Here is a 24088-nt window from a genome sequence, read left to right as displayed (position 1 = left end):
ATCTAAAAGTCTAATTGGATGATCTAGAAGAATATCTCAACATGTTGAGATATTCTTCTAGATCATCCAATCAGACTTTTAGATTTAGAAGAATACACCAATAACAGCAAGCGCTCACTAAACTGTTGAGTCTGCTGAACGCAGCCCATGTCGCTTCTCTCTTTATATAGGACTTTACCGACACCGACCGTTTGTTTTCTGTTCCTGAACTCCCTGAATTAGTGTACACTTAAAATGAAATAGATATATATTTGAAAGTTAGTGAAAGCAAGAAGGAACGTTCCAGTGCAGTCTAGTGCAGGAATAGAAAACAAGCCTCGAGTCGACTTACTGTTCTTTCTTATACTCTGGCTATGTTCCGATATTAACTGCCACTACTGAAAATGTATAGTATATGTGACGTGAACTATAAATTTTCAGTACTGCTAGTAAAAACGGAACACAGCCTCTGACTGTATGCATGGGACATACATATACACATACGTACATACCCCTGTTGTAAAACTGTTGCGCTTGCTGAACGCAACTGAACGCAACATTTCTGACTTTATACAAGTATCAAAAGATATTCAATGTATAGCAATTTGCAATTTACACGTGATCTGTTCAATACTTGAATTATTCGATATTTTTGTAAATTTTGACGAACTTAAGCACCATTTTGTCTTATGTAAAAACAATCATTAAAGGTTTGTGAAACATATTTGCTTATTTAACCTATATGTAATAAACGTTGTTTTGGTTTCGCGCAGCTATACCGTTTAACTTTATATATTATCGCGACGAAATTCTAAGACATATGTGTTGATGAAGAATTAATAAGATTTGATAATTTATTTAATTTACAATATATGTTTTCTAGACAACAATTGTGTAACTTTTTTTCTTAGACTGAAAATGTGAAGAATGAAAAATTTTTTAATTTGGCAATAATGATCTTTTTGATATAATTTTAATGGTAAAAAAGTTTGTTTTTCATATTTCTGCTTTAAGAAAAAAATTATATGATTGGTACTGATGATGTGTTATTTATTCAATAATAACTATTACAGTTATCTAAGTTTAATAATAACAATTACCACAGTTATTAAGTAAATATGGGCTAAACCAACAATTTAGTGAACCATAACTGTTTTGTATGTACATTTCTATCAATGTAGATTAACTTTAATTTTGATTTATTTATACTTTTTTAATTAAAACTAGAAGATAAAAAGAAGTTGAATTTTGAGATTAAAGTTAATTTACGTTGATGGAAATGGACATTAATCCATTAGTGCTTTTACCTACTGCTTGATAATAATATACTGAGAAAAATAGAATTAAAAGTTATTAACAATAAGTGAAATTAGGACCAATGAAAATGTTAAACATAAAGATAAGTAATCGATAACAATCTACAGTAGATCTTGGTGTTTAATAATAATTTTTGTTTGAATTTTTACAATCTCCAGCAAATGCAAACTCTGTGCTATATATTTGTTGTAACAGTCATTACGTGAGGTTGAAGTATGTAATATCACTGATTAAATTGATAATTTAATAATATTGATGCTAATAAGCATCTATAAGATTTTTCTTTTCAAGAATTGTAAAGAATATATTGCAAAAAATAACACTTTAACTAGGATTTAAACCTGAACTAGGATTCTCGCTATATTCTATATCTTACTAATTTCTATCAAAACATAATATTATGCTTTGAGACAAATTAGAAAGACATAAAATATAGGGAGATTCAGGTTTGAATTCTAGTAAAAGTGTTATTTTTTGCAATAAATTTGTAATAGATCACTATATAGTGATACTCTTTGCAAATACAAAAATTATTATTGGACATAAAGATTCTTTGTAGACTGATTTGGTTATCTCATTCTTAAGAATTTATGTTTGTAAGATATATGTTCACTCTTATTTAAATATGACAAAATAATATTTTATTCTTATCATATTTGCTATTTAATAAGAAAAATGAAATATATTTTATATAAAATGTCAAATTACAATTAAATTTAATTATAATGAATATATGTATTAAAGAAAATGTTACAAGTAACATTTGAATTTTTCAACTTTTTCTTTTTAGAGTATAGTAATGCTTAATAAATTTAAAATATATGAAGAGATAGACATCTATTTTGCATCAATCTTTGTATTAGCATTTTTTTAAATAATTTTTTTTACAACATGATACAAATGAGTAATAAGTAATTTGTTAAACAAATATTACATTTATTTATTTTTACTTAGATGTCTGGAAATAAGTGTCGTAATTGTGGATCTACTAATATTGAGACTGATCCAGGACGTGGAGACGCAATCTGTATAGAATGTGGTTTAGTACTGGAGGATTCTGTTATTATTAGCCAAACAACTTTTGAGGAATCGTCCTCTGGTAAAGTGATGGTACTTGGACACTTTGTTGCTAATGATAGTACTGGTGGCGCTACAAATTTTGGTGCATGTGAGTCATTTAAATCACTTTAGAATTTCCTTTTTTGAGACATAATAAAATAAAATGCATAAAATCTTTACTTGTAGCGTATTACGTTAATGGAAAAGAATCTAGAGGAATTACTATACAGAATGCACGGAAAGGTATAACGCATCTCTGCCTACAATTAGGGTAAATAAATTTTCATAACATTTATTTTTATTATTTAGACAACATAATATTAACTTTCAATAATATATCTTCAATATATTAAGTTTAAGTGTAGTAACTAGTTAAAAGTTAAATAAAATTAGAATGTTAACAACTTTAGATTTAGTTAATTTCAAATGAGTTAATTTATAACTTAAACTAGCTATTTGCATAATACACAATTTAGAACTTTTTTTGTTTATGTAAAAGTTGTAAAAGAAAAAATACATTTCTATATTTTTGTTATTTTATGTAAACTTAATTTATAAATAAAATATTCATTAATAGTTTATGTTATAATTATTTAGAGCGATCTAATTTAAAAAATCACGACATTTTAATTTAAGGCTCCTGACTAGTTGTCGCAGCAATATTGAAATTGTGACATCGTAAGCAAGAAAGCACATGTAAAAGTTTCTTGCGTGTCATTCGCAAATAAAAAGAATTGGGATAAAATAATGAGATCACTTTACAACATTTGTAAAAATTGGCTTCATTTCTTCTTTTTCTGCCTGACAGTCAATAGTTGTAAAAGAACATATAAAGTAGGGCTTATTTAGGCATGAAAACATATGGACAACTGTGGAAAGGAGTGAAAAATCTGCTGTTACATATAAAATTTAGAGATTACTTGTGGTCCATTTTTATGAATTTAGTAAATGCGAGACAAGTCACATTTTCGCAATGAAATGTATTGTATAATAATGAAATGACATGCAAGACAAAATTTAATTATTAATATGTCACGTTTTACACCTATTAGTTCTAATTTTTCCTGCGATATTACTGTCAACGCGGACTTCTTGGCTGACTAATCAGGAACCCTAATATATATATTTTTCAAATTTAAATTTAAATTTAAGTAAATTTATAAAATTTATGGCAGATAAGAGCTAAGTGCTAATATATTTATAATTATGATGTGCAAATATATTTATAAATTAATACTTTCTATTTTTGTTGTTTTGGCTCACACTTTGAGTCATCTTCAGCACAATAACTAAACTCGAAATGTCAGTGAAACTAAAAGTGAAGGTCTAAAAAATGCAGCAATACATAATTATTTATTTTTTTAAATAGATTTTACCAGCTTATTTCACTTTTAATGTCTTGATGTGTTCCCGATTATTATTCCACGCTGCAATAGGAAGTGTTGTTGCGCAAGTATTGTATATAGTAAAAAAGTTGCGTTGTTGTTGTGATTCTCATCTTTAGCTCCACTGATCAGTTGAAATCCACCATTGTAATCATTTAGAAACCAACAACCCTGTTTGGTAAGGTAACAAACGAGTTATGAATATGATATGGCTTATAAATACCATCTAATGTCAAAAAAATGATTTAATGTAAATATTATCTTTTTGCCTCATCTCTCCCATCAGTAGAATATAAAAACGAGAAATTAGCCGTCGTCATGAACAGTAAAATAATACATTTTTTTATAGTCAAGAAAAAAAGATTAATATAAAAAGAATAAACATTATAACAACAAAGAGAAACATAACGATTTCGATCACACGGATGTTATAACGACAACGAAGCTGTCGTTAAGAGTTACAGAATAGATCTGCAGTAGCAGGATTCTGTAACACTTAATGATGATATCGGTATCGTTACATTATCTTTGTGCAGCTTTTTTACCATGTACAATATCTGCACAATGATTAGCGCAATCAGTATAAACAATACCAATACTGTCATTAAGTTACAGAATTTTGGTGTAATAGCGGGATTTTGTAATTCTTTACATTCACTCAATTTTCACTTTCAACATTCAGTGATTACTGATAAAGTTGCATTACAGTCATAAATTTAATTTGGATAATATTAAAATTATATAACACTTTTTAAGAAAATGCTTAATTTCAGAAATGTTGCACATTAAATAGTAAGCCAGCAGCATTAACTTATAAACGGATACAAAATGTTTGGACGAAAGGTACATGTCGATTTGGATAGACTTTAATAACAATCAATATTATTGAAGTTTACTTGAAATCGATATGTCTCTTATTTATTTTTTCAAACAATTTTTGTTCATTTTTCAAACAAATTCCATCAACTTATTTCACTTCTGATGTTTTGACGTGTTTCCGATTATAATTCCACGCTGATCCGTTATATGATCGACGTCGTTAAGTTTCTGTTCTAACATTTATTTCTTTTTTTTTAATATGTTGATTATGAAGAAATATATTATTTTATTGTTCATGATAATAGCTAATTTCACATTATGTTCTACTGATGGAAGAGGTAAATCAGAAAGAAAATATTTAGACTAAATCATTTCTTGGACATCAGATGGAATTATAAGCCACATTATATTCGTAGTTTCTTTACTACCAAACAATTGGTTGGTTATACAAATAAAATACGTTATACAGGACTGACGAAATTAAAACGCGAGAATAGAAGGCCTATGTCAGTCACAGTGGTTCTTGGTGCCGATTAATAATTTTTGATTTTTACAAGTTTAAACTTAAACTGCACGCCGCATATTTGTCGGACACAGTCATGAAGCTAGAATAATAATAATAGTGCTTCTAGAAGCGTATACATATAATGTTCTTCCTTTTTGGTAAAACTAAATTATTTTATTGTAAAAGAATAACACCTCAGCCAAGATTTGAATGTGGATCTCCCGAATTCTACGCGGGTATTCTAAAAGCATTAATTTTACTATTTTGACTATGTTCATACTTCATGACTGTGTTTCAAGTCCGACGAATATGTGGCACGCAGTTGGAGTTGGAAATTGTAAAAATTAAAAGTTATTAATCGGTATCAAGAACCACTGTGACTGACAGAGGCTTTCTATTCTCGCGTTTTTATTTCAAAATGATTACAATGGTAGATTTCAATTGATACCTATCGGTGGTGTGAGAGACGAGAATTACAATAACGAAAGGTTATTGTGATTCTCATCATTGCTGCATTATTGTGATTCTTGAGCATTGCATTTTTTGGAACTTTTTTTTCAGTTTTATCGACGTTTCGAGTTTAGTTATTGCAATGAAGATGACTCAAAGCGTGAGTCAAAACGTACCAAATTAGAATGTATTATTAATTTGTAAATGTATTCGTAGACTGTAATCAACGCTTGGTTCTTATCTGTCATGAATTTTATTACTTTATTTATTTTTTTAACTTTAAGAGTTCCAAATTTATTGATTTTTTAAGTAAATTTAACGCAATTTTTAATGGAGTTAATTTTTTGTTCAACTACAAGTTTTAACGTAACTATAAACTTAATTTAATTTGAAATAAATATCACCCAATTTTAATGTTTATAATTAAAAAAGTTTTTTTATTAAACAATGATTTTTCACAAATCTGAAATTTTATTTCAGTTTGAATCAAAATTGCATTGATACATCTGTGAATTTCTATAAAATGGCTCTGAGTCAACATCTGACGCGTGGAAGAAAACAAGCTCACAACCAGGCTGCCTGTGTATACATTACTTGTCGTATTGAAAGAACTGAACGTATCCTTTTGAAAGAACAGGAAAGAGCAAAATACATAATGTTTCCAATAATATGAAAAACTAATGAACTAATGATACGCTAATTTAATTGGCTTATATCTCGAAATCTAAGTCTCTGCCAAATTTTTGCCAAAGAAAAAATCATCTTAGAATTCGACTAAGAATATGTCCCTTAAAGGACAATTGGTTATTCTGAATTGTCCTTATTCATGTATTGCAAAAAAATAACTACACACACACACACACACACACACAAAACGCACGCACGCACGCACACATACGTATATATGTATGAGTGTGAGTGCGTGCGCGCGCGCGTATATATACATATATATATGTATATATATATATATATAAATCTATGTATACACACACTCATTACGTGCTATTCTTGTATGTATGTATATATATTGATATGAAGTCATATGACTATACCATTTTTTTAAATTTGGGATTTTTTTTAATAAGTAATTATTAAGCAATTATATAAACTGTTTTCTTTAATTTATGGTTAGATTGTTTATTATTATTTGGATTAAATTTATAGAGCTTGTATAGATCAACACATAAAAAATATAAAGATAGTATGAATTCTTAACAAGTTGTATATATAGATATGCTCATCGATATCAGTGACGTTCTTCATATATGCGTTCACGAACTTGGACGGACATATCTACGATTTACTCAAGCTTTATGCATCAACATTCCAGCAGTGGGTAAGTAATTTTCATGTTAAAATTGTATCAAGAAATACGGTAATGTTTCATTAAACAAATATGTAGCGAGAGACCGCTTGTATTTTTTCCTGTGAACCGGTGATTTACGAGCATCCGAGATTATCAAAGGAGGATGAGTAAAAGTAGCAAATTTTGGGCCCCAACCGAAAAGTAAAATTTGTATGACTTTATAGTTTTTAAGTTGCAGATTCATGTGGTGCACTTATTGTTAGTATTCCATAAATATGATGGAAACGTATGTAAAAATACGAAAGAATTGAGTAAATAAGTATAAAATAAGTCATAAAAATTAGATATATCTATAATGAAGTTTTACTTCTTGAAAACCATTAAACAGATGACATTTTGTTGTAATAGAGTTGAAATAGAGCAAGAAACAAACTTTTAAACTCACTTCTTATTACTATATGCGCGCGCGTTTAAGTAGTAATAAAAAATGAGTTTAAAAATTTATTTCCTTCTTTTGTAAGGGAGAGATAATTTATATATGTGCGTGCGTGCGTGCGTGCGTGCGTGCGCGCGCGCGTGTATGTGTGTGTGTGTGTGTGTGTGTGTGTGTGTGTGTGTGTGTGTGTGTGTGTGTGTGTGTGTGTGTGTGTGTGTGTGTGTGTGTGTGTGTACATATATATATATATATATATATATATATATATATAATTATCGTTGTCAGGATGGGAACACAAGCGGGAAAACACAGGTAAAAGGAAAGGGAGTTTATTGGAGATACGTCTTGCTTGGTTCTGCTCCGATTTGCAACTGCCCCTGCGAGCTACGCCCAACAACAACAACAACAACTTAAACAATTGTACTCGCATAGCGACCGCAGTGTCGGTGCATTATCGAGATGAGCCCCTATACTCGAAGATACAATAATAATCTTAAATACGGTTGACAACCCATTACGCATTACACTCTATTTTAACTCTTATTACAACAAAATGTTATCTATTTAATGGTTTTTAAGAGGTAAAGCTTCATTATAAAGATATATCGGATTTTTATGACTTATTTTATGCTTATTTACTCAGTTCTTTCGTATTTTTACATATGTTCCCATTATGTTAATAGAAAATTAATTGCATCACGTGAATCTACAGCTTAAAAACTATAAAAAAAACATACAAATTTTGCTTTCCGGTTGGGAGTCAAAATTGGCTACTTTTACACATCCTCTCTTGAATAACTGCTGAACCGATCACGTTCTGAGTAGGTTCAGTCGGTAACTTGAGTTTGAATTGAATAATAAAAGTTTTTTTTTATTTTTTTTTTGTGTTTTACAAGTAGAGAAATTGCAATACAAAGTTTTAAATGTAAATTTTTCCTATTAAGATACGTTGGTATGATTATCTCTCAAACAGCGTTTTTTTTTCATATTTTTAACGCTAAAAGTGCTTGCTTTACTGTCGTGTCACTAACCGTGTCGAGAGTAGAGAGTGATAAGCAAAAGAATGAGCCAATGAGCGAATGAGCGAAAATAAAGAAACTAGCGAGATACATAGTTTCAAAGAACATAATAGTACGCGCGAGGAACGAGTATGAGATTGCTCTGTATAGTTATTTATTAATAACATTATACAGTCTTATTTTAATAGAAACAGTGAAACATTTTGAAAACAAAGTAATTAACAAAGAATGTTTCAAATAAAAGTAATATGGGCTAAAGAGAGAAAAATAATTATAAAATCAATAAAAAAATTGATTATTTAAATTTACATGAATATATCATAGCTATTTTTTAAATTAAATTATGATTTTTTTTACATAATGTAATCTCTTTATTTAATAAAATATAAAAATAAATATTAGTAATTCACGAGATATTTTTTTAACATTTTTTATATTTTATAATTAGATATTTTTATATTTTTTAATGAAATTTTTAGATGTATATTTTTTGTAAATCCTTAATTTTTTATAATTATATCTTAATTATATAATTATATCTTAATACTTTTATGCACAAAAGTAAGTTAATTGTTGTAAAGAAAATACATAATTGTTTTTCTAAAAATTTATGTAATTTACAATATATGTTTATAATTTTTTTTGAAAAGCAAGTGTATTTTTTTATATTTATTGATTTATTATTGCGTTTATCTTGAAATCTCAAAAAATATAATTTTGAGAAAAATTTTTATTTATCACAATGTGTTTTTTTGGACTAAGCAATTTTTTGTGTTAAAAACAAGAGATATTTTAGAAGCTTAATGAATCCTGTATTATTTTTATGTAATTCTACTAAAATGTAATACTCTTTATTTTTCTATTAAAATGCTAGAAATAAAATATACTCTTATACCTGTGTATTTCAATAATAGTTAAAACTATATAATAACAATTATAATATTTTAATAATAGGTAAAACTATAAATTTGAAACAAACAAATCGATATAAAAATATAAATTATGAATATATCGGATAGTCCCTATAAAGTAAATAAAATTTTCTAATGTATTTAATATTAGTGCTTTAAAGGGGCATATACACCCAGGAAGTCAAAAAATGGCAATTTCCTGGGATTTTTTTTTGAAAACTGTTGAAGTTACCGAACTGTGTTTTTTTTAGTTGAAAATATACATTTTGAAGAAACTTTATTATTTTTTTTTTTTATTAAAGAATTGCGCAAAATGTCGGAGATATGGTGTCGTGAAGAGGCAGCTTTGAAAAAATCTCCCAAAACGACACCAGGTGTACCTTCGCCAAAAATCAACTGAAACAAAAAATGTTTATGGAATGTTAAAATATGTATTAATATCTTTGGCGTATCTCAGCCGATTTTAAAAATATCAATTTTTGACAAAATGGTGAGCGTTTAAACTTGAAGTTGCGATTTTTAAGACAAAATCTATTCATTTTCTCGCTTCCCTCAAAAACTATGAGTTCTAAAAAAACCCCTACGATACGCGATAGATAATTATGTCTAGAATAGCCACTTAAATTTCAAGTAAATTGTTCAGTGCTTGTCGAGATATTTCTGGTACCAGTTTGAAAAATGTTGTTTCGAGAAAAACGCGTTTGGATATTCAACATTTGTTTTTGTTAATAAAACATGAAATTTTGTTAACTTACACAGAGTCGTCAATTCCAGACCCATAATACAAATCCTCTGCAGTAGATGCGATACACATATCGTCTAAATTTTGTTGTCGGTGACGTATTCACGCTTCTTTCGTCTGTTCCTGCACGCGTTCCTCGGTTTGCGCTATGCGACGATCATCTTCGCGCGCAGCATATTGGTGTGCATTCAGTTCGAGAAAAATGCTCATAATGCTCATTATTCGTAATATTGAAGTTATACCATTGTTGAATATGCAAGCAGCTATGTATGCAGCAATTTCTACTATAAAAGCACCGCTGTGCATTGTTTGTGAGGCTATTTTTCAAATTATATTGTTAAAACTTTCGTTGCTGTTCTGAGTATAGCTATCGACGCAGTGCTCCAATAATACTTTACTGAGGTCTTAGACACCGAAGGGACGGATTGTGGTCCACTCACAATATCTTAGCGGCGCGGTGCGATGCGCCAATGTGCCATCAGAGTTATAACTTCGTCATTTTTCGAAATTTTGACTTGAAATTTTTACCAGACGTTCTCGAATTATTAAACATTATAAATATGTAATAATCAAAAAATCGATTTTTTTGACCTTCCTAATACTCCCTTAAATAAACTATATATGTATATATGAAAGTTATGAAAAAGATTTTATTTTTATTTAATAATATATTTTTAGTATATTTATATTTTATGTGTTATTAAAAATTAAATTATTTTTTACAACATTTAAGAAAAATCTTAATTTTTTAATGCAAGTACTTTAAATATTCAAGATGATTTATACAAAGTTTTATTGTGAATGTTTAGTTATTTTGTAAATAAATAAATAAATTTTGTAATAATACAAATGGGACTTATAAAATTAAAATGACAGTTAAAAACGTGTTAATGCTATTTTGAAAAATATTAGGTTACATACTAGGGATGGGCTTATTGAATAATTTTTTATTTAAGTAATAAAAAATTGATAAAAAATTTTTTGTTATTTAGTTTCTTATAAATGATGAATAAAAATTTATTTATTATTTAGTCTCTTGTAAATAATGAATAAAAATTTATTTGTTACTCAGCCACTTGTGAATGATGAATAAAAATTTATGTGTTATTCGGCCTCTTATAAATGATGAATAAAAATTTATTCTTTATTCAGCCTTTTGTAAATAATGAATAAAAATTTATTCGTTATTCAGCCACTTGTGAATGATGAATAAAAATTTAATCATTATTCAGCTACTTGAGAATAACGAATAAAAATTTAAACATTATTTAGTCATTCTTGAATAATGAATAAGCACTTATCCTTTATTCAATATATTTTGAATAAGGAACAAAAATTTATTTTCTTGTTTAATTCTTTATAAATAACGAAATAAACGACTGAAATTATTATTTTTAATCTATAAATTCTGAACAGGGATGGGCATTATTGAATAATTTTTTATGTAAATAATAAAAAATTGATGAATAAAAATTTATTCGTTATTCGGCTTCTTGTAAATGATGAATAAAAATTTATTCGTTATTTGACCTCTTCTGAATGATGAATAAAAATTTGTTATTCAGCCACTTGTGAATGACGAATAAAAATTTATTCGTTATTTGGCCTCTTATAAATGATGAATAAAAATTTATTTATTATTCAGTTTCTCGTAAATAATGAATAAAAATTTATTCGTTATTCAGCATCTCGTAAATAATAAATAAAAATTTTTTCGTTATTCAGTTACTTGTGAATGATGAATAAAAATTTAATCATTATTTAGCTGCTTGAAAATGACAAGTAAAAATTTAAACGTTATTCTTGAATAATGAATAAGCACTTATTTAATACAACCTTTATTCAATACATCTTGAATAAGAAACAAAAATTTATTTTCTTGTTCAATTTTCTTTTAATAACAAAGTAAACGACTGAAATTATTATCATTTTTATTCTATAAATTTTGAATAACGAATAAAGATTAATTTATAATTTTGCTTGTAACAAATAACTACCTTAGCGTTAACTGACTATATATATATTTTAATAATTTAAAATGATTTTGATACTGATAATTAAAAAATGTAAAGGAGCATTTGAAAAAAATGTTATCGATTAACATAGTTTTTAAATTTTTAATATAATATATTTATAACAATTAGTACAGAATTTATAGAATAAAAATATCCCATAATGGTAAAACTTCCAAATAATAACATAACGGTTACATGCAGTTCACTGGATTTCTCTGTACAAAATTAGTCGCCATTTGCCAGATTTTTGAAATTTCGTTGCAAAAATTTTATTGGACATACCTTAAGGTCTGTTTTTTATCATCCAATAATTTTTGTTAATTAGAATTTAACATAAATGAAAAAATTTAAATAAAAAACTGTAAATTTGCCTTTTTTTTTATAAAAATATACATAAAATTTTTTATTTTTGAGATAATTCAACAAAAATTTAGGAGTGTATTTTTAAGATAGTATACTTTTAGATAAATTTAACCCTTAAACACATAAGTGGGTCTAGGAGACCTTCACAAAAAAAACTTTACTTTAGTGCTATTTTATTTTAGTTAAGCAATAAAGTTGGTCAATCACAGCAATTGATAAAGGAGACTTCAAACTTTTTTTCCACCTATCCCGAATTTTTTTTTCATTCCGTCTTTACACAGTAAGCGATCGAAAATCTAGCGTAATTTTCAATATGTGTTTAAGGATTAACATTATGAAAAAATTTAAATAAAAAAAGTGCAAAATTTGCACTTTTACAAAAGTGCAAAATTTGAAACTTTTACAAAAATAATCATAAAATTTTTAATTTTTGAGATAATTCAAAAATTTATGGGTGTATTCTCAAGATAGTATACTTTCAGATAAAAATTAGGTTCATAGAAGTATTGATTTTGAATGGTTTGTGCACTCTTAAAGTTAGCGTGGGGTCCAAAAGACCCCTGGTGATCATTATGGAATAATAATAATTTCAATCGTTTATTTTGTTATTCAAAGAGGATTGAATAAGAAAATAAATTTTTGTTTCTTATTCAAGATGTATTGAATAAAGGATTAGTGCTTATTCATTATTCAAGAATAATTAAATAATGTTTAAATATTAATTTTTTATTTTTAAGTAGCTAAATAATGAATAAATTTTTATTCATTATAAACAAGTGGCTGAATAACAAATAAATTTTTATTTATTATTTATAAGAAGCTGAATAACGAATAAATTTTTATTCATTATTTACAAGAGGCCGAACAACGAATAAATTTTTATTCATCATTTATAGGAGGCCGAATAACGAATAAATTTTTATTCATTAATCGTCAATCATTAAATGTCAATCATGCCCATCCCTGATTCTGAATAACGAAATAAAGATTAATTTATAATTTTGTTCGTAACACTTAACTACCTAAGCATTAACTGACCATACATATTTTAATAATTTAAAATTATTTTATTGATAATTAAAGAATGTAAAGGAGCATTTGAAAAAAATGTTATCAGTTAACATTTTGAAAATTTTTAATATATATTTATTACATATATTACAGAATTTATAGAATAAAAATAATCCGTAATGGTCACATTTTTAAATAATAACAACGGTTAGGCTCCACTGGACAAAATCCTTCTTGCACAAAATCAGTCGCCATTTGCTAGTTTTTTGACATTTTGTCACAAAAATTTTCCTGGAGGTCTGTTTTTTATCATCCAATAATTTTTTTTAAATTAGAATTTAACATAATGAAAAAATGCATATAAAAGAACTGCAAAATTTAACTTTTTTTACAAAAATATTCATAAAGTTTTTAATTTTTGAGATAATTTAACAAAAATTTAGGAGTGTATTTTTAAGATAGTATACTTTCAGATAAATTTAACTTAATGAAAAAATTCAAATTAAAAATGCAAAATTTTACTTTTTTTACAAAAATATTCATATAATTTTTAATTTTTGAAATAATTCAACAAAAATTTATGGGTGTATTCTCAAGGTAATATACTTTCAGATAAAAATTAGTTTTATAGAAAGTTATTTGGTTTTGAATAATCTTATTCACTCTTAAAGTTAGTGTGGGGTCCAAAAGATCCCTGGTAACTATTATGGGATAATAATAATTTTAGTCGTTTATTTTGTTATTTAAAGAGAATTGAATAAGAAAATAAATTTTTGTTTCTTATTTAAGATGTATTGAATAAAGGATAAGTGCTTATTCATTATTTAAGAATGACTAAATGACGTTTAAATTTTTATTTGTTATTTTCAAGTAGCTGAATTATGATTAAATTTTTATTCATCATTCACAAGTAGCTGAATAACGAATAAATTTTTATTTATCATTCACAAGTAGCTGAATAACGAATAAATTTTTATTCATTATTTACAAGAGACTGAATAACGAATAAATTTTTATTCATCAATCGTTAATCATTAAATGTCAATTATGCTCATCCCTGATGGTAACGAATTAATTGTCAAGCGTAACTTTTCCAATCTTGGTTTTATCGTTACTATTATTGAAAATTGTAACATTACCAAATCATGAAAAATATTATGAAGAACGATTACGAATAACGGGTAATGGCGTTACTTATTGTAACTTATTACTTTCTACCCCCTCTTATTGTTAACTTTATTATATACTGCATAACAGGCTAAGTTGATTTAATACAATATAAACGAAATGCCTTTAATAGCTAGATTTTATTATTAGTGCAGAAATTTATTCGTGTGATTTTATAAATCTTTTTAAATCTACTAAACTGTGGCAAATAAATTTTTGTATATAACACAGTTCTAAGTTGAATAAGAATCAGTAGGAAGGAGTGGGATAAGTCGGACTTATTTGCAATTTTTGCTTTCTGTAAGGCGTAAATAAAGTACGATCGTAAAACTGAAAGTGCCGTGGAAAGATAATTTAATTCCGTTCATCTTTGCATTAGACCATTTTGATGTTTTTCTTACTTGTGTTGAACTGTAATAGAAAATGAAAACATTTTTTTCAGTCCGATTTGGAACCAGTGTCCAAATCGGACTATCTCCTGGTCCAAATCGGACTTTTCTATTTTTACCGAATTTTAGATAGAATTTTGAAAGATTATAATGCATTTTTCTTATTGAGTAAAAATAAGCAATTTGATAGTCAAAAATAAAAATTTTATTAAAAAGAAAAAAATTAGTGACAGTTTATATATGTAATTAGACATTTCCTGATTATGCTATGATATTGTTATTATATAATTGGGATTGAAATCAGTAAAATTTAATTATTCCGAATTTGATGAATATTATTTTAATACTTTAACATTTCTAGGACTAGATTTGGCTGATCACCTGTGTTACGATCAGGTTATAATTCCGATGTAAAAGTCCAGTTTGAACACGACTCCTTTCGAACTTTGGAACAAATTTTACAATAAAGCGCAAAAGTGATCACAAAACGCTTAATATTTTTTAATTCTATACTTTTTAATTCTCTTAAATCAATTGCCTTTCAAAGTTTTAATACTTTCTAAATAATGATTTACAAGAATTTGTTTTTAATTTTTGCACAATGGCTGAAAATGCATATTTGCGTCTATTTTATAAATGTTATGGCAGAACTATCAAACTGCTGTCACATGTTTGATGTCTTGTAAGGATTTTACATTATAAACTGCACAAAAATCTGTTTAACCGTATTTATTTAAATTGAAAAGATCTTATTTGGAACATGTTCCGATTTAGCCTTTCCCACTCTCTTTTAATATCACGTTTAAATTGAAAATCAAATGATGCTGTCTTGCGTTTGAATGTGAGAATTCTTTCAGTCCGAGGAGGTGACAAAAAGGCGCTTTTTTACAACTTTAAGTCAATATTATATTTGCAGTTTTTTATTTAAAATTATACACAGAAATAATTAAAAATATATGTAAATAATGATGTAATCATGCATCTTACTCGTTGAAAATAAGAATATGCGACATTAGATGCTTTTGATAAGTAGCGCATTGTAGAGATTAAACGGTCAATTATTGGAGGTTGTGAGGAGACTTTTTATCAGGATGACCGGATGTACAATATATTAAATTTTCAGTCAATTCCACCGAAATCTAATTTTCATAATTGTTGTGCGGGGCCTTTATTTGTGTGATTTTATATTAGGAGTATAAATAAGTTTTCGCCGTTTTTCAAAAATTGGGCATTTATTGTGAAAGAACGGTACCTAATGTTTTATTCGAAGTATTGTCCATCACTACTTTTTCCCATCTTTCTGGCAGCATACGGATACCGCGTCGGAAGAATGCTTCATCTTTTGAAGCTATCCACAAATCGACCTAATTTTTTGTATCTTCATATGATGTGAAGTGTTGCTCAGACAGGCCATGCGCCATCGATCGAAACAAGTAGTAATCAGAAGGAGCAATGTCTGGTGAATACAGCGGGTGGGGTAAAACTTCCCAATTGAGTGTTTCCAGGTAGGTTTTGACCGGCGCCGCAACATGTGGACGAGCATTATTATGCAGAAGAATAACTTTTTCGTGTCTGGAGTAGTAGTGGGCACGTTTTTCCTTGAGTACTCGGCTCAATCTCATCAATTGTGTTCGGTAGAGAGCCCCAGTAATGGTTTCATTCGGTTTGAGCAACTCATAATACACGACACCAAGCTGATCTCACCAAATACACAACATGAGCTTTTTTCCATGAATGTTTGGCTTGGCTGTCGATGTTGAAGCATGGCCAGGTGGTCCCCATGATTTCTTCTTCTTTGGGTTATCGTAGTGGATCCATTTTTCATTACCAGTGACTATACGATGCAAAAAACCCTTTCGTTTATGTCTGGCAAGCAGCATTTCACATGTGAAAAATCGGCGTTCAACGTTTCTCGGCTTCAGTTCATATGGAACCCAGTTTCCTTGTTTTTGAATCATTCCCAATGATTTTAAGCGAAGTGAAATTGCTGGTTGAGTCACTCCTAATGTAAGTGCAAGTGCTTCTTGCGTTTGGCACGAATCTTCATCTAATAATGTTTCCAATTCCGCGTCTTTGTAGTGACTTTGTGCAGTGTCGCACAATTATTTTCATCAAATTATAAACAAAAAGTAGCTTCAAATAAGGCAAATATTTTAGAGTTAGGTTTTATTAAAGACGACTCAACAAATTTGTCTAAAATAGACGCATTTATGGTTTGTGAGTTTATTAAGGAAAGTGATAAATTCAATACTGCTGAAATTAGGAATGCAAAAGCTGCAATGTAAGTTCATTTATTTCTAACATCAGACGAAGAGCATTCTGCAGTTAAAATATCAGTAACCTCTGCTTTACCTCTTTGTTTCTCAGTAAGATGAAGAGAATGATTTGCAATTTGTTTTTTATCGGGTTAACAGGAAAAAGTATGTGGTATAATTCCTGATTTTATTTTTATAGGTCCACTCATTGAAGAGAAACGAACATAATTTTCCATGTCATTTTTTAGCTAGAAAATATTAACAAAAGAATTATTTATACATGTCATTCTTAGATAAAGCAGAAGAAGGTAATATGGCACCTATTTTCATTTTATTGAATAACTTTGTTTATAATTAATATTTTCTATTAAAACTTGAACGATTACATTCGTCAGAGTGTTGTTTGACAAATTCTAGATTCAAAGTAATAAAATATTTATTATTTAGGACGTGATTTATAAAAATTTAATGCAGTGCATAATCGGAAGAAAAAAAGTGGTTGTAATATGACTAACTATAAAAGTAATTAAAAAAATTAGTTTAGCTTAAAAGAAACACAGTACTTTGTTACGAAATTATACATTTTTAATTGTCCATTGTTTAAAATTTTCCTGATTAAGAATTTTCCTGCGTTCAGAAGCTCAGAAATACTATTAGAAATTTCATTAAAAAATATCATTTTATCCCTGTTTAACATTAAACAACAAGCATAAAATGATGTCTCTAATGTTTCTAAACACTGCTCTTTAGAATCGATTTATCGAAGAAATATTTTGAAATAAAAATTTTGCTTAAAAAATCATATTAACCAAATTCTATTGTTATTGTTTTAACTTTGTATATCTCGAAATGTATACGGCCGAATAAAAAGTTAAATAACAAAAAAACACTCGAGTGTATGTACCTTCGTGTGATGATACACTCAAGTTTAAGAATAATGAGGAAGTATATATAATTAAAGGTTTAAAAGTGTACCTTAAGAAAGTTTAGAAGTGCTCAAAAGTAAAAATGCCTTATAACAATTGTTAGCCATTATGTATTGGCATATTAGTATCACTAAAAAACGGCGGGCTACTAAACGAATAACTCCATAAGTAATTGTTAGAATATGTTACATAATAACGGAAATAATAGGGGTAACCAAATTGTCAACAGTAAACATAATACTCTCTTCTCTACTATTCTCATAACCTAGCCTCAAAACTTTAGAAATATAGATGCTAATGGAATAGTTTTATATTGAATATTTACAACAAAATAATCCTCACAACAAAAATAATTCGATTTTGTTGATTCATCCGGACGAGCTAATCGAAACCACAACTATCTTGTTACTTCTTCGTATAGTACTGTCACAAATATTTTAGCAGATGCACTTTTTGTAACATTTTTGCACAAGGGCACAAAACACCATCGATAATTAGTCATGTTTATTTATTATAACACGCACAGCTCAAATTAAATAAAAATCGAGCATACAGTTGTACTGAGTACTGTGTATAACCATACTATGCGCTTTCGGCAACAACATCGTGACGTCATCTTTGAGTTCGGATATTTTCGGGCCATTCCGGAACGTTCAAACGATCAGAAGCCCGACTGTGTTTTAGAATTGCTATAACTTTATAAATATAGAGTATATTGCAAAATAAAAAACTCACAAATTTAAATGTATTCTATCGATTGACAATGTTACTAAAAATGGACTTAAGAATCGAATTGCTGATTATCTCCTCTTATACACACACGTGCACGCGCACAGTTCTTCCTTGCTCTCCTTCCCCTGTAAATTCACGATGCGTTTTGTGGTACCTATACTTTATACATTATCGAATTTCCATAAATACATCATTTGTTTCTACATGAACTTTTTGATAGCTTTATTGTATTTAAATGGTTAAATTATATTAGAAACGTTATTCCTTTTACTTACACCATTGAGTCAAAACTGTCTTTTTTAATATTCTTTTTTTTTCATGATTAAAAGGGATATTTTTGCTTTCGGAACCATTTTGTACACACTGGGAAGTTATTTTTGGCAGTTTTGTTTCAAATCTATTGTCAAATAAATATTGGGTTATTGTTGCCATGATATGAATTATTTGAAACAAAAATTAGAAGAAATTCTTAATTTATATAAATGTTTTGTCCGATCTACAATTAAGTTAAAAAATTTTCAAAGACTTTGAAAACAAATTTGTTATTTTCTAAGAGTGTTTTAAATCAGAAAAGACGAAAATATTATTTGCGTATTTATTTGATTGTAGATTGATGATGAGAGAAAAATAATTTAAAATATCTTCTAGAAATTTTGTTTTAATCTGATTAAAACTAAACAATTGCTTTGAAAAATATTAAAAAAAAGAAAAATTATACAAACAGCAATTTATATTAAACTATAGTTTTAGTATACGTTAATAAAAATTCGCAAGTTTTTTTGTTATTTTTGAATATATTTTTTTTCTCTTAAGTTATTCAAACTGTTAATTATTGTCAAAATAATAATTTTGAAATTCAAAAGCGAGACGGATTGCAAAATTTTTGTATGAAACAAATATTGGCATATACGAGGTGTGTTCAAAAAGTATCGCGAATTTTGTGTTTTTTCAAAAATTATTTATTTATTCATGAATATCTATTTTGTCCCCTTCAAAGTAATCCCCATGAGATATTATACACTTGTGCCAACGGTTTTTCCAATCTTCGAAGCACTTCAAAAAATCATTTTTTTTTATCTTGTTCAGCTCCTCCTTCGATGCCGTCTTTATCTCGTCAAGCGTAGCGTAACGTCGTCCTTTCATGGGCCTCTTCAGTTTAGGGAACAAGAAAAAGTCACAGGGGGCCAGATCTGGGGAATACGGTGGCTGCGGCATCATTAGTGTGTTGTCTTTGGCCAAAAAGTCGCGCACAAGCAACGATGTGTGAGCAGGGGCGTTATCGTGGTGCAAAAGCCAATTTTTGTTCTTCCACAAATCCGGGCGTTTCTGGCGGATTGCTTCGCGCAAATTGCGCATAACTTGCAGGTAATATTCCTTATTGACCGTTCTACCCTGTGGCAAGAACTCATGATGCACCACGCCCCTGCAATCGAAGAAAACTGTCAGCAAAACTTTCACATTCGACCGAACTTGGCGCGCTTTTTTCGGTCTTGGTTCGTGCGGCAGCTTCCATTGAGATGATTGAGCTTTGGTTTCCACGTCATAACCATAAACCCACGATTCGTCACCAGTTATGACCCTCTGGAGCAAATTTGGGTCGTCGCGGACAGAGTCCAACATCTCATTAGCAATGTTCATGCGATGCTGTTTTTGGTCGCAATTGAGCAATTTTGGTACGAATTTCGCGGCGACCCGTCTCATGCCCAAATCATTGATAAAAATCGAATGGCACGAGCCAATCGATATGTTTAGGTCCTCAGCAACTTCTCTAACGGTGATTCGACGATTGGCCAATACCATTTTCTCCACTTCATTAATTTTTTCGTCTGTTGTTGAAGTGCTCGGGCGTCCGGCACGCTCTTCGTCGTTCACATCTTCTCGGCCTTCTGAGAACATTTTGTACCACCGATAAACGTTGCTTCGGTCCAAGGTAGCTTCTCCGTATGCCACAGTCAATATTCGGAATGCATCCGCGCACTTAATTTCGTTTTTCACACAAAATTTGATACAGGATCTTTGATCCATTTTTTTGAATAGGTAAAAATCGAAGACGATCCAAAACACGTGCAAGCAAAGCAGCTGTCAACAATTAAGTGAACATTCAAAATGGCCGAGCTTGTCGGCATAAGTGAGAGACATGAGTACCAACATAACGCCACAAAAAGATCGAAATTCGAATATACGTAACCCGCGAAAATTCAAAATTCGCGATACTTTTTGAACACACCTCGTATAGACACCATTGGAGTATATAAAGAAAGAAAAAAAATCTTATTTTCTTAAATTTTTTTATTTTTTTATAAAGTTGATCAGTTTGAGTTACATTTGTACCTTTATATTTTAATTGTGAAAAAGAATTTTTAAGACAAAGTTCTACTTTTTTTGATCGAAAATTATATCATTTTTAGGATTTTTTTATATCTACAGAAAGGAGGTAGAAATTCGGGACTTTTTGCATGTTAATTGTACACTTTAAAATGTATAAAATATTTTTTGTAAACAACAAAATTTTAAATGCCGCTGTTTGTATCGGTCCGAGCAGCTGTTTTTATTTATGCGGCTCAAGGATTGTGAAAATTGTGTGACACAAAGTTGTAGGAAAATTTACTAAAAAAGTATTAAATTTATTAGAAGATGAACAACAAGGTAAAATAAAATAAAAAATTTCGAAATGGTTTATCAAACTTTATTCATTTTTTGACCGTTTTACTTTTTCAAATTTTGTACTTTGCCAAAAATATTAATTTTTGATATTTTATTCTCTATTGAGGTCCTTCAATAAAAAGTAATTAATTGTACAATTTGGCTGGATTTAATTGTTTGATTAGTTTGTGAGATATTTTGTCCGAAATATCAAAAATATTTCCGAGAAAAGCGCGTTTAAAGTTATATACCGAACAAAAATGTGTAGAGTTCTCTATATGAAGAAAAGCGAAAGTTTTCGCCACAAGTATTTAAATTGGCTAACTTTATATAACTGCGTCAGTGTATTTTCAGCATTTTTCCAGTCAGTGCATTGTTTCATTCAACAGGCTACTTCTTAAATAACTTGAATATCACAAAATCGTTTTACATGTATAATGCTTGTACACACCTAAAAGATGTAAAAAATGTAAAAAAAAATCGGGTTTTTTTATTAAAAGAAATAGAACTCAGCCTTAAATTTATAAATGCAATTAGAAAAATAGCGTATTGAAAAAAATTACATTTGTTCAATGTTAATGAAGAAATTTGTACTCTGCGCGTACAAGACTAATGATGAAATGTTTTCCCTAGGACGAAAACGTAAAAAGTGAAACCTTTATTAACTTCAGTGGTAGATTTCCACTTAGGAAGAAAGTTTCATGATTGACCTCCAGTTCCGGTTATTGTTCTACGGGTCATGCAATAACGAAAATAATTATTTCCAAATGTCGTCTTAATTCTTGGTATTTTTCTTTGGAGGATAGGCGTGATACAAAAAGTGTTGACTGTTTCTTTTCGAAAATTTACATGTTTATTTTTAATTTGTCTCTCAGCTGAAAAGCAAGTAATGTCTATTCCTTACATGTAATCAAGATGAGGACTTTAGAGAGTAGTGAATATCTCTGTGAACACGAGTGATCTCCTACGTCAGGAGAGGAACCGCAAAGATTTCCGAATTTATGAAAGTTACCGATCGATTTGAAGTAATTCGTACTTAACGTATATATGATTATTTAAGAAATAAAACAAGATAATCGAAACGATCTCCATATAAACATGAACTTGTCACTACATTACTATGTCGATATAAAGAGTTTTTAATTTATGATAAATACGAAACAGTCAGTAAAACAGGATAACTAGTATTGCCTTAAGAAGTTTTTAAAAAATACTAGATAAAACTGGCGCGCGCTACAGAGTTTTTGATATTACATAATTTTATACAAATAACAAAGTTTTACTCTGTTAACCCCTCAATACACAATAGTCAAAATATATAATCTCCGCGATGATAGCCGCTCACGAAGTTAGCGCAACGAGAATACCAATCTTGTATTGCGAAAAAGTGACAATAATAACTTTGATCTATTTGATATATTCTTTACATCTTCAAAAAGAAAGAAATAATATTTTTTTTTTATATACAAAGATATACAAAGAAAAACTTCTTTTTGTTCAAGCAACATTTCGGACATGCAAAATCGTCGTCCGGTATCTCTCGGTTTCAATTCGTATGGGACCCAATTTCCTTGCTTTTGAAATTTCGCGACTTTGAGTCGTTTTGAAATAGCTTGTTGAGTAACTTGCAATGTTTTTGCGAGTTCTTCTTGCGTTTGACACGAATCTTGATCGAGTAATGTTTTTAATTCTTTATCTTCAAACTTTTTTGGTTGACCCAAATGTTCTTTGTCTACAACATTAAAATCACCACTTTCAAATCGTCACAACCATTCTCTGTAAGATTTATCCGATGGTGCAGATTCACCATACACTTCCACAAGCATTCGATGCGCTTCAGCTGCACTTTTCTTCCAATTGAAACAGAAAATTAAAACTTTCCACAAATGGTGCTTATTTGAAACGAAACTCGACATTTTCAACGCAGTAAAAAATAAACTTGTGCAAAATTCAAAGGCTTGTAATATTTGCTTGACAGATGTTGACACTTCACGATACAGCAAAAATCAGCTCTCGCCGTCAACCATTTATAGTACCTAGAGACATCTTTTGAAAACGGACCGAACTAAATTGTACATCTAATATTATATTAGAAATTATAAATGCGTGCTCCTATGGTAAAACATGGAGACAACCATTAACGAACACCCTGTGTGTGTGTGTGTGTGTGTGTGTGTGTGTGTGTGTGTGTGTGTGTGTGTATATACATACAATATATATACCCACTTGTTGTTATTTAAAAAATTGATAAGCTGCAAGATATTAAATTAAATATATTGATTAAATACATTAATCTGAGTATGTTTTTATAACATTGTTTAATAATATTTATAATTTCGTAATTAAATACATACGCAATATCAAAGTATTTATACTTTTCACACATAAATTAGTTTCGTTATTTTAGCTTTTACATTAGCAGTATTGATTTTAAGTATTTAGCCGAAGTATTTTGCAATATTACGCTGGCAGACTTTTTCTTCATATTTTATTCATATTCTTATTCTATTCTAGATCAGAATTTCCTAAACTTGTAGATTGCGACCCATTTTTCTAAAACTGTATACGATTAATTTAATTTTATGGAACAGAACAGAGATGAAGTAAATCAATTAGTACTTTACTGACCACTACTTTATTTATCTTATTTTTTAAATTT

At 28.8% G+C, this 24088-nt stretch overlaps 1 protein-coding gene across 1 annotated transcript in view; it reads left to right on the top strand.

Moving 5' to 3' along the window:
• Positions 1 to 440: 440 nt before the first annotated feature.
• LOC120360039 (transcription factor IIIB 90 kDa subunit-like) overlaps positions 441 to 24088 on the top strand; it is a gene marked incomplete at its 3' end in the record, with an annotated part of 70434 nt that continues 46786 nt past the window's right edge. Inside the window, 5 exon segments of the mRNA XM_039459590.1 lie at positions 441 to 689; positions 2251 to 2464; positions 2542 to 2626; positions 5995 to 6131; positions 6746 to 6850. Coding sequence (XP_039315524.1) covers positions 2251 to 2464; positions 2542 to 2626; positions 5995 to 6131; positions 6746 to 6850 — 541 coding nt within the window.

The sequence above is a fragment of the Solenopsis invicta genome, unplaced genomic scaffold (genome assembly GCF_016802725.1).
Source record: "Solenopsis invicta isolate M01_SB unplaced genomic scaffold, UNIL_Sinv_3.0 scaffold_88, whole genome shotgun sequence".
NCBI classification, from domain to species: Eukaryota; Metazoa; Arthropoda; class Insecta; order Hymenoptera; family Formicidae; genus Solenopsis; species Solenopsis invicta.
Note: the sequence above shows the minus strand (reverse complement) of the source record. Positions and strands in the feature narration are given on the sequence as shown.